Here is an 11,931-nt window from a genome sequence, read left to right on the forward strand (position 1 = left end):
AGAACTATGTAAAAAGTCCAATAGCAAGAATCGGGAGTAGGAATGGACCATCAGTTTCTCACTCCAAAAAAAAAAGGAGAGCCTGAGGAAGAACAATTCAATATTCCTTTACTAAAATCAAGCACAATAAAAAGGCCAGAGGCCTAATAGCTTCATCTAAAGATGGAGCAATTCCACAAATAAATCCATATCGCACTATCCTCCAAAAGATAGTATAATTAAACAGATGAACTTGAGTCAGATCCATGTTATGGTATGAATGCCTGCCTCAGGTGTCACAATATCTAAATGTTACAAACAAAATGAAAAAGATAAATGAGTAAAACAATAATGCTGGGATTTACTAAATGGTGGTAGAGTTAAATGTTCAGACTCTTAGAATTCCTATGAGCGTCAGAACATTTACCTCACCGGCCCACAGTAGAAACCTCTACCACTGTTTAGTAAAAGGAGCCCTAAATGAATGAATGAATGAATGGTTAAAACTACCATCTTAATAACAGCAAGAATAATCATCAGATGTCAAAACTAAAACATATATATTAGCAAAAGATGATCATAATACCAAATATAATTACCATTCTAAATATATATCTATAAAACATTACATAGTTATGAGGGGGTGCTGAAAATTTCTCATTCCAATCAAAAAGGGAATGATGTGGAGCTATGAAACTTACAAGTTATTCCACATATTCACCCCTAAGTTCAACAGACTGGACAATTACCTCCAAATCACTCAAATTGTCACCCTTGCAATCTCTTTTTAAGGTTTGAAAACAGAAAATAGTCAGATGGAATGAGATCTGGTGAGTAGGGTGGATGGTTTATGCACTGAAACTCCAAATGTGTCAAAACATCCATCGTTTTGCCAGCCTTGTGAGCGGGTGCATTGTCTTGCAAAAAGAGGACTCCTTTCTGCAACTTCCCTCTTCTTTGTTCTTTTAGTGCCTCCTTTAATTGGCACAGCAAGTTACAGTAGTATTCTGCATTCTCTGGTTGGCCCCTTGGAAGATAGTCATTACAACAACATCTTGATCCCAAAACACTGTGGCCATGAACTTTTGGACCAATGATGAAGGAAGGAGGGAGGATGCATGAGCCATAGGATTGAAGAATGGAGGGAGTGAGGGAGGGAATAGTAAGGGAGAATTGGGTGTCTGAGAGAGGGAAAGAAATGGTGCACATGGAGAGATGAAGAAAGAGGAGAACTGTGGGGCAGAGAGAGGAGGGGAGGGAGAAAGAGAATTATTGGACATGGTGGTGGGGGAGGATTGAGGTAGAGATGCACGGGTACGGAGAGAAGGGGGAGAACATGCTAGGCCGAGGAAGCCTCCTGGACTTTTTTTTGTTTTTTTAAAGTACAGAGGGGGAGAGTATTAAAAGAAGTGCCAGATTGGACGTGGGGGGAGAGCTTATGGGTCTAGAAACAGAGAAGAAAGATGGTGGGCAATGGTCTGAAGGGAGAGAAGTTGGATCTGGGGTGGTGTGGAGGAAGAGGGAAAGAGATACTTGAAGGGAGAACTGTTGGGAAGAGAAAGGGAGAAATGGTGGACCTGGGGGAGGAAGGCAGGCAAGCAGGGGGAGAGATGGGATGGGGGCAGTTGGGAAGAGAAAGGGAGAGAAGTTGGATCTGGGGATGGAAGGGAGGGAGAAATGTTGGACCTGTAGATGGAAGGCAGAGCGATGCAGCATCTCCCTTTTTTTCCTTCATTTCATTGTTCAGCATCACGGGGGGAGAGAAGAAGAAAAGCAGAAAAGAGAGGGAGCAAAATGTTGGACAATGGGGATAGAGGAGAGATGGACCCATGGGAGGGCAGGAGGGAAGAAAGCTGGGAGAAGAAGATGCTAGGGGATGGAAAGTAAGGGACAGGGAGTTATAGCCTGACCAGTGGAGAGAGGGAGCCATGTGGATGAGGTCAAAAGGGAGATGACAAGATGAGTGAGAGAGTAGTGAGTACAGTGGTAGAAATGTAATGGGGAGCACTTCTCTCTTAGTATTCGCAGGGGTTAGGGGCAGAGCCGGACCGTGAAGTGTGAAAAATTGCAAATAACTTTGTGCCGGCTCTGACCCACCCCCGGACCTTACCTGGTGGTCTCCGCCTCCGATTGCCTCCTTCCGTGTGTGTTGCGTGTTTGCAGGGGTCAGTGCGGGTGCTTCAGTCTCCTCTTTTACCGCTCCAGGCCGGGCAGAGTGAAGATCATTCCTCTCTGGGCTAGGCGGCCTGTGCCGGCCTTACCAGGTGGTCTAGCGGACTTTCGGGGCAGGAGCGATCTTCCTACGCTCCTGCCCCGTGCAGATCGCCAATAGGAAATGGCTGCCGTGAGCTCCCGTAGTCTCTCGAGACTACTACAGGAGCTCAAAGCAGCCATTTCCTATTGGCGATCTGCACGGGGCAGGAGCGTAAGAAGATTGCTCCTGCCCCGAAAGCCCTGCTAGACCACCAGGTAAGGCCGGGATGATGGGGGGAAGGTCCAAAACAAATCTTTATTTATTTATTTATTTTTTTCCCCTAAAAAAAAAAAAAATTGCGAATAACCGAATCCGCGGATGCTGAAACCACGGATTCGGAGGGGGAAGTGTAGATAGAAGGCAATAGGAGGCTGGGAAAGGAGTGAGATGGGAAATAGGAGAGCTAGGGACTGAGAAAAGATGGAGAATTGAGAGGTAGCTGAACATTTTAAAAAAAGAAGGGTGAGAAAGAAGGCAAGATTTGAGTGGACAGAGGCAAAAAAGAAAAGAAAGAATTACAAAAGCTGAAAGGAGACGTTGGAGACAGGCATAAGGAAGAAATGGAACAAGAGAGAAGAGGAGAAAAAATGGAACAGCAGACACCGGAAAGAGAATTAGTTGAAGATAGACAAAAAACAGAAAGAGAACTCGGACCAAGATGATAGAAAACCAAAATATCCAGACAAGGTAGAAAAAATGGTTTTATTTTGAATTTATTAACTGGAATATAATAATAATAATAATAACTTTATTTTTTCTATACCGCCATAATCTTGCGACTTCTAGGCAGTTTACAGTGAAAGAGAGATGTACAATCAGCGAATTACAAGGTGAGAAAAGGTAGGAAGTCACTGAGTAATCAGTGTTTATAGGTTACAGTATAATCTTAAGTATTTTACATCAAAGGGGCTGGATGGTCAGCGAATTACAGAAAACAGGTGGTGAGGAAGATACTAAATAGTCAAGAGAAGAACAGAATACATTTGTGAAGAAGTGTAGTATCAACATAAAGAGAAAGGTTTTAGGATGGGGGGGCCTTGTCTGGCTGGGAAATAAATCTATTGAATAAAGCGGTCTTGATTTCTTTCCGAAAGGCGCCATAGGTCTGCCTGGCTTTGTCAGTGAAGTTGCATAGCCAGGTTTGCTGTCTGGCAGCTTGAAATTAAAAGGTTCTATCCAGAAAGGTTCTGTATTTGCAACCTGTGATCTTCGGGAAGGCAAAGAGGTTGTGATTTCTGGTTGTCCTTGTGGGGGTGTAAAGTTCGAAGTGAGGTAATAGGTAAATTGGGGCCATTCCCCACACCAGTTTATAGCAAAAGCAGGAAATCTTGAATAAAGTCCGTGCCTCAATTGGCAACCAGTGCAGCAGTTTATAGTAGGGGCTAATTTGGTCACTTTTCTTTAGTCCGAATATTAGTCGGACGGCCGTGTTTTGCACTATCCTTAGTTTTCTCATTTTTTTTGGGTGTACCCACATAGATGATATTGCAGTAGTCTAAGGTGGATAGGATCAGTGACTGAACCAGTAGTCTAAAAGATGGAGGGTCGAAATATTTTTTGATAAGTTTTTAATTTCCAAAGTGTGTGGAAGCATTTTTTGGTCACCGAGTTTGTGTGTTTGATCAAGGTCAGGTGGGTGTCTAGGGTGACTCCTAGTATTTTTATAGTTTTGGATATTGGATTATCATGACCATTTAAGTGTATTGTTGTTGTTGATTTTGTCTTTTGGGCTTGCCATGAAGATTTTTGTCTTTTCTGAGTTGAGTTTCAGGTTAAAATTAATAGACCGTTTTTCTATTTCGGTCATGATGTGGGAGATTTGTTTTGAGGTGTCATTGGTCACTTTGGTCACTGGGATAAGGATAGAGATGTCATCGGCGTATATATAGTTTATTAGGTTTAACTTTTGTAGAAGATGGCCTAAGGAAGAAGTATAGATATTAAATAAGGTGGAAGATAGGGGGGAACCCTGGGGAACTCCCAATGGACTTTTCCAAGAATTAGAATATTTCCCGTCGTAGACCACTTGATACGATCATTTCATTAAGAAGCCCTGGAACCAGATCCAAACACTTCCCGAGAGGCCCATTGCATCTAGGCAGTTCAGCATTATTTCATGATCCACTAAGTCGAATGTGCTGCTGAAGTCCAGTTGTAAGATCAGAGCACTGGTACCTTTACTGAAAAGATCATATAGGTGGTTGAGGATAGATCCTAGGACTGTTTCTGTGCTGAATCCTTTTCTAAACCCAGATTAATGTTCATTGAGGAGGTTGAATTTATCTAAGTGATTTACTAGTTCCAGGTTGACCAACCCTTCCAGTAGTTTGGTGAATAAGGGGGTACTCGCTATGGGTCTGTATTTGGACGTCAGTGCGATTGAGTTCTTCTGATCTTTGGGGATGGGTGTGATCAGTATGTGTCCCATATCTTCTTGGTAGGATGCACTTGTAAGAGTGGTTGTTGTCCAGTTAAATAGATCCCTTTTGAATTCGGGTATTGCAGCTTGCTTGATTTTGGAAGGGCATTTGTCTAGTAAGCAATTCATTTTGGCATATTTATTGAATAGGATGAGGAATTGGTTCCAATTAGGGGGGTTCAAATTGATCCCAGGTCATGTCAACAATGGGCTCCCTTTCCTGTGGTCTGAATTGGGGTTTGAAATCGTGTGAGGGTGTTGGTATTGTAGCTCTTAGATCCAAGACTTTTTTCTGAAGTAGGCGGCAAGGCTGTCGACTGATGGTATCTGTTCGTTGTTGTTTTTCAGGACTTGAGTAGTATCTGATAGTCTGTTTACTAATTTGAACAGTTCTCTGCTATTTGTTTTGACCACTCCAATTTTTTGTGCATAGTGTTTAGAACGTTTTTCTTTTATCAGGGTTTTGTATTTTTTCATATTTTGTTTCCAGTTTCTTTTATCTTCCTCTTTGTCTGATTTTAGCCATATTCTTTCTAGTTTTCTGAGCTCCTGTTTGAGAGCTAGTAGTTCAGCATCGAACCATTCTTTTGAATCCCTCTTGTACTTTTTGTAAGTTTGAGCTGGTGCTATTTGGTTTAGTACTTCTATGGTGAACTTTCCCCATCTGGTAGGGAAATCTTGTTCTTCTTCCGAACCAGGACATGATTCATAGTGTGTTCAGAATTCTGGTGGATTTATGGTGCTTCTGCTGGTGATTGTTGTTTTCTGTCTGGCATGGCTTATGTGTTTTACGAATGAGTGTTTCTTTTGCCACCTTAACCCAAAATTACAAATATAATGGTCTGACCATATGCATTTCTCCCAGGCTCCTGTGCTGTATTGGATTTTAGGTTCGGGGATATATTTGTGTGAAAAGGTGACTATATCCAATTGGTGTCCCTTTTCATGTGTTTCCTCTTTGTTTGGTTTGATGAAGCCAAGGGTAGTTAGGAACGTATCAATTTCAATTACTTCCGGTTTTTCCTCTTGTTCCAGGTGAATGTTTATGTCACCCAGCAGCATATTGTATGGTCCTCTTATGGTATTAGCCGAAAGGAATTCGAAGAATTCTTCTTTGGTGCTTGGCCATTTTTTGGGGGGGATGTAGAATAGTGTTACAGTTAGAGGTTCTTCCAGTTTGGTGTGGGTGATCTTACAAGTTAGGATTTCCAATTCTTCTGTAATTTTAAAATCTGTTCTACTAAGATCGAAGAATGTTTTTGCGATTATTGCTAGACCTCCTCCTTTTTTCTAGCTTCTGGTTAGTGGAACGATTTTGTAGCCTTGCAGTAGCATTTCCTTTATTATGACATCTGTTTCTGAGACCATCCATGTTTCAGTTAGAAATAGGAGGTCTGGATTCTTTTGTTCTATCCAGTCATGTATAACTTGTGCCTTGTTTCTTACAGACCTGGTGTTCAGGTAGTATCCTTTCAGGTTCCTATATTGTGTTGATATAGAGGTTTCGGTATATTTTAACTTTTTTAGGTTACTTCTGTTCTTGGTCTTGTGTCTATGCGCTTTGGAGGTTTTGTGAATGGTGGGGATTTGTGATGGCCGTGTTCGGAGCAGTTGTAAAGGTATTGGGGTGAGCCTGTTGGTTTGGTCATCTTGTTTGGCTTGTGCCAGGAGATATGGATTGGTATTGGTTCAGGGGGTCTATCATCGTTACATCGGCATATTTTAGCTTTGGGATATGTGCATCACAATTATTTTTGTATTCAGTGGCTTAGTCATATACAGCTGATTTGGGGGAGGGACTGGAACCCAAAATTAGTGGATGAGCACCAAAGTTTCTCCCTGCCTGAGTGCAATTTATAAATACTTGAGCTATTGGGGATTCTCAAGCCCTGCCAACTGAAGACATCTTCCTCCATTCTGGCAACCCAAAATCTCCAAGCTTTGCAGCCAATGACAATATCCTCAAGCTGCCACTGCTTTCATGCATGAAAGCCAAGGGGGGGGGCAAGGAGGAGGGAAGGCAGCAGCTCTGCAATATTGCTGCCAGCTGCAGAACTTGGGAAGTTGGAGGGGGAGGAGGTAGCCGTCAGTTGGTGAGGCTTGGGGATCCCTACTAGCTACAGCAGGGGAGATGTTCATTTTGAGGGAGCCTAAGCTCAAAATGTGAGGCCCAAAAAAGCAGTAATATTTACCCTGATTGAACGATCCTCCATGTGTGCCACTGACAGCTGATTCAGCATCCCTGCTCTGATGAGGCTTGCCGTAGCTGTAATAGAAGTTAATGGGAGAACCATCAGAGTGGGTGCTCCCACTGTCAGCGGTGCATGTGGAGGATCACTCAGGGCAAGTATTACTGCTTTTTTGGGTTCCTCTCCTCAGTGTCCCTTTAATGAAGGTTTATTATTAGATACGTACATTTTCTATATTAGTGATTGCAAATTTGGGACCTGCTCAACCTTTTTTTTGCTCAACAGCTAGTGTTAGTGTTTGAGTGGCCCCAGAAAATTTTTTTCGTCCAATGCGGCCCAGGGAATCCAAAAGGTTGGACACCCCTGGTTTAAAAGAAAGATAATTAGCAGGTAAAAACCTAATTTCTCCATTACGATTCTTCAAATTGGCACCTTGCAAAATGAAATAACACGCTTTTCAGCTACAATGGCAAAATAACGCTCAGAATTTAGGAAGTTGGTTGGGCTGAGAACTTTTCAACATCCCTTCGTAGTAAAAGTAAAAGTGAGTGAGATGCAAATAAAAGTCCCTACATATCAGTGCTATTCTCCTTCCACATTTATCCTATCTTGTTAATTGAATAATCATATACCCTAAAGAGTAAAGATCAATTAATCTTGGGTCATCTGAATTGATACAGTCAGATTTCAATAAGAAAAAGAAACCGGGCTAATGCATCTCCAAAAGATCCTTAATGATACAAGTTTTATTTTTATATACTGCAATACCAGAACAGTTCCAAGCGGTTTTCAATAAGAAAGGAACTGACAACCAGTGAAATAGTCAATACAGGCAATAAAAGAGATAAAAGAAATGCATTATGAGGTAGCAAAATTGTCAAATAGATAGGTCTTTACAGATTTTCTAAAGGACTGAAATAGGAACACAGGAAACACATTTTTCCAGTGCAATAGGTGTGTCAATCTAGACAAGTGGGTTATCTCTCCATGGCCATGGGCCATATACAGAAGAAATCCACTCTGGATTTTTTCTGTGTCCCTCCTACTCACTAGGAATTCTACTGCCACCTGCACGTGAGCCAGAAGGGGTGTTTCTGTTCTGCTCTCTTTCTTTTTTTTATTTGGTGTTTTCAGCTTTTATTCCCAGGGTAAAGAATGATGCAGGGAAAAATTTGGCCCCATCCTTTGCGGACTCTGCCCCATACCTGCCCCCTCCCCGCGGACTATGTCTGATCCCATCCACACAAGTCTCGAATAGTTATTTTGTAATGAAATTATTTTATTAAAATATAGGAAGGAACAATATGCTGTACAATGTCATTTTATAATTCACATATACAGAAAAGCCAATACAGGACGTTAGGTCAGAGGAGGGGAAGGACCGCGGCAGAGGGAAAGTGCACCAGCAATCCTCCACAGGCTGCAATTAGTTTTTATAGTGAGACCAGGAAGCAAATCAGGCAGCCCTAGCTGGCAGGTCCAGATGGCTTCCCTTCCTTCCTCCCTGCCACTGGCAAAAACCATGCAGAGCAAGCCATCGAACACAGGCTTGCTTAATGATGCTCATGGCCTTCCCTCTTCTGGGCTCCTTCTTAAGATGCAACTTCCTTTCTTTGGGCTCCTTCTTAAGATGCAACAAGTGGAACCAGTTATCTTTCTGTTGTGTACATCCTGAGTATGTCTGATTAAAGAGGGCTCCTCTGCACATGCCCTGTGTAACTTCTGTGTTTGCTGCAAATTAAACTGCTGTCACTGAAGGATGCACATAAGAGAGAATTAGGCTGTTTTCTTTTTTGTTGGTTGCTGCATTACCCTTTATGGGTGTCTCATGTTTCCCTTGGAATGCACTTACCATGAGTTGGGAAACACTGCTCTAAGCAACTTATAAGGTACAGGTGGGGAGAGAAAAAAGACCAATGTTGGAGCTGGGAAGGGATGGCGGGGAGCAGAGAGAAAGGGAGCAATGTTGGACCTGGGGAAGGGTGGTGGGTATTAGAGAGAAAGGGAGCGATGTTGGACCTGGGGAAGTGTGGTGAGGGAGCAGAGAGGGAGATATGTTGGACCTGGGGGGCAGGAGAAGCGAGGGAGAGATGTTAGACTTGGAGGAATGGGGGAGTAGAGAGAGAGAGATGCTGAACCTGACGAGAGGGAGAGATGTTGAACACAGAGGTTAGTGAGGAAAGAAAAAAAGAGAGACATTAAACCCGGGAGGGAGGGAAGAGATATTGGACAAGGAGGGTAGAAGGAAGGAGAGATGTGTTGTTTTTTTTTGGGGGGGGGCACAGAGGAGAGAGGAAGAAATGGACACAGGGTAAAAATAAGATGCTGGCAGGCATATTTTAATCTTGTGATTTAATCACAATTAAAATTTTTAATCAAAATGCAGCCCTAATTTATACCTGTAGATTTCCAACATGGCAGTGTCAGTACTTACACTTCAAGGTTCTTAAATACCAGCTGATACTTAGATGTGTATGTTGCCTCCATTTATGTTTGACATAAGTAAGTTCTCCAAAGAATTACAATGTTGGTGTTATCTCCACCATGGTACAGGATATAATTTTACAAAGGTAGTTGAGGAGTTCACCTAAATATCTGATTTGTGCAAAGTGTAGTTTTCTGTTCCAGGGTTTAATAGCTAAAAATTAAAATATTCCTAAGTTATTTCATTGCTTGCAATAAAAGTGAGTGGCATTTTTGCTTTTCACATATATTTAAAATTTGTACAAAAATTATGGTATGAATCTTGTTTTACAAATCATGGAAACTATATAGCATTCTTACATTATGAGCAATTCTATAAATTGCTATCATTACTGAAGCTCATAAATTATAGTTCATGTATTGTAACACTTATAAAAGCTAATGTAAACTGCTGTGAATTGACAACCAAGTCATTAGTAGTGGTGTAGAAGCTTTCAATACACAATAAACTTTAAGGGCTGTGTTGCATTTAAAATTTAATCTTTCTTTCCTCCAGATATTAAAATTAAACAGTTGAATACAGATGACATTGATGAGATTGAGAAAATTGAATACTGAGAGATCCAGAAAGGAAAGGTGGAGCACTAATAAGCCCAAAGAGATGAAAGATCTATGTTGCTGTAAATTATTCTTCTTAAAAATTTGAAAAAAGTATTAGAAATGTGCAAAAGAATACATCTGTATCATGTGAAAAATAGAAACTGTATTCTTAGTTTTGATTACAAATATCTATTGCATTATTACTAGCTCATTATAAATTTATTTTTATTCATTTGTAAATTAAGCAAAATACTAAGCAAAACAATTTAGTTATACCTAATTTATAGAGACAAGAACTGAAAATGCATTCAGTTCTGGAGGCTGATAAATCAGGTTATGCTATTTTTAGAGCTAACTTCTCTATTTGGTTTTCTCTTTGTACTGTGTACAATTTGAATTGGTTAATAACAATTACCTGTTAAATTCTAAAGGTTAGTTCTACATTTGTGGTTTTGATCTCATTTGAAAGAGTTTTATACAAAAATAAATTTTATTTGACTTTGGAAAATTTGTGTGGTCCAGAAACAAATATTTAGTTTGTCATTTGCAATGTTCTATCTTTTTTATTTATTTATTTATAATATCCAGCAGATTTTTTTAAGCATGATGTGATTTTCAAGGCTTTGCATTCTGTATAACAGAATAAATCTGAATGGCATTCTGATAAATTTTCAAAATTGCTTTTACACATAGATTTTGCACTGCTTTTTAAAAAGGTAAAATTGCTTGCAGAGATTTTCACTTTTATTTTTCTGTTGGTACTGATTCCAACAAAAACAATTCCTCTCATTCTATAATCTTGCGTCCACATTTTCTTGTTTAGCTTGCAAAATTGCATGTGCAAGGTATAGAATAGTGCCTGTTACTTGCATAAGTTAGTTAGCAAATGAGCTATTAATTGACACCAGTAATTGCTGGTAATAGTTGGTTCTGATTGGCACTAATTTGCAGTTATGCATGTGACTGCACTTAACGCATAGTTGCTATTCTAGAAACTTAGATCTAGATTCCCTCAAGGTCCAGGTGGAAAAGTGCTCTTTGGCCTTGCATCACCATATAGCCATGTTTTTGAAGGGAGCGCTTAGGTTGCGGCCCCCGATAAGACAGCAGTTCTCGTGTGTAATCTTAACATCGTTTTGAGGAGGCTCAGGCTCCATTCGAGCCTTTGCAGGAAGTGCCATTACTGGATATGACATTAAAGACAGTGTTCCTGTAGTCTTTGTCTTGGCGAGCAGAGTCTCAGAGATTCAGGCACTATCATGCAGAACCGTTTCTCAGACTTACAGAAGTGGGAGTCTTCCTTCGTACAGTACCTTTGTTTTTGCCAAAAGTATTTTTAATATTTGATAAATTACTGTTTATTTGCTTATTTTAATTGCTTCCTATAATTTTTTATACTGTACACCGTCTAGACACCTATTTTTATAGACAGTACAGTGGTACCTTGGATTACGAGCATAATCCGTTCCAGGAGCATGCTCGTAATCCAAAATGCTCGTTTATCAAAGCGAGTTTCCTCATAGGAAATAATGGAAACTCGCTTTGATACGTTCCCACCTCCTGAGGCCAGCGGCGCTGATCTATCCCCCCCCCCATGAGAACCGGCATTGCTCCCCCCAAAGGCTCCCTGCGATCTGGCACCTCCCCCCCCGCGATGCAGCACCCCCCCGCCGCGATTGGGCACCCCTCCCGCCGCTGCTTACTGTCATCTGGGCACCGGCACCAGCATGTCCTGTGCGTTGGTGCCGGTGCCCAAAGATCGGCCTCCTCTTCTTGCTGGGCCTTGAGCATCTGCGCATGCTCAAGGCCTGCGAGTTCACGTTCTCTCCGTGAACTCGCAGGCCTTGAACATGCGCAGATGCTCTAGGCCCAGCAAGAAAAGGTGGCCGATCTTCGGGCACCGGCACCAACGCACAGGACATGCCGGTGCTGATGCCCAAATGACAGTAAGCAGCGGCGGGGGGGGGGGGGAGATGTGCCGGATCGCAGGGGGGAGGTGCCGGATCACGGGGGGGGGGGGGTGCTCGTAAATCGAGCCATGCTCGGTTTCCGAGGTGCTGATTTTG

General features: G+C 41.7%; 1 protein-coding gene across 4 annotated transcripts in view; it reads left to right on the forward strand.

Annotated features, from left to right (window-relative positions):
* DDX25 (DEAD-box helicase 25) overlaps positions 1–10,373 on the forward strand; it is a 158,103-nt gene extending 147,730 nt beyond the window's left edge. For all 4 annotated transcript variants that reach the window (XM_033919190.1, XM_033919191.1, XM_033919192.1 and 1 more), the window contains one exon: positions 9,822–10,373. In XM_033919190.1, coding sequence (XP_033775081.1) covers positions 9,822–9,883 — 62 coding nt within the window. In that variant the 3' untranslated portion in view covers positions 9,884–10,373. The remainder of the gene's footprint in view (positions 1–9,821) is intronic.
* The last annotated feature ends 1,558 nt before the right edge of the window (positions 10,374–11,931 follow it).

This window comes from Geotrypetes seraphini, chromosome 13, assembly GCF_902459505.1.
Source record: "Geotrypetes seraphini chromosome 13, aGeoSer1.1, whole genome shotgun sequence".
NCBI lineage: Eukaryota > Metazoa > Chordata > Amphibia > Gymnophiona > Dermophiidae > Geotrypetes > Geotrypetes seraphini.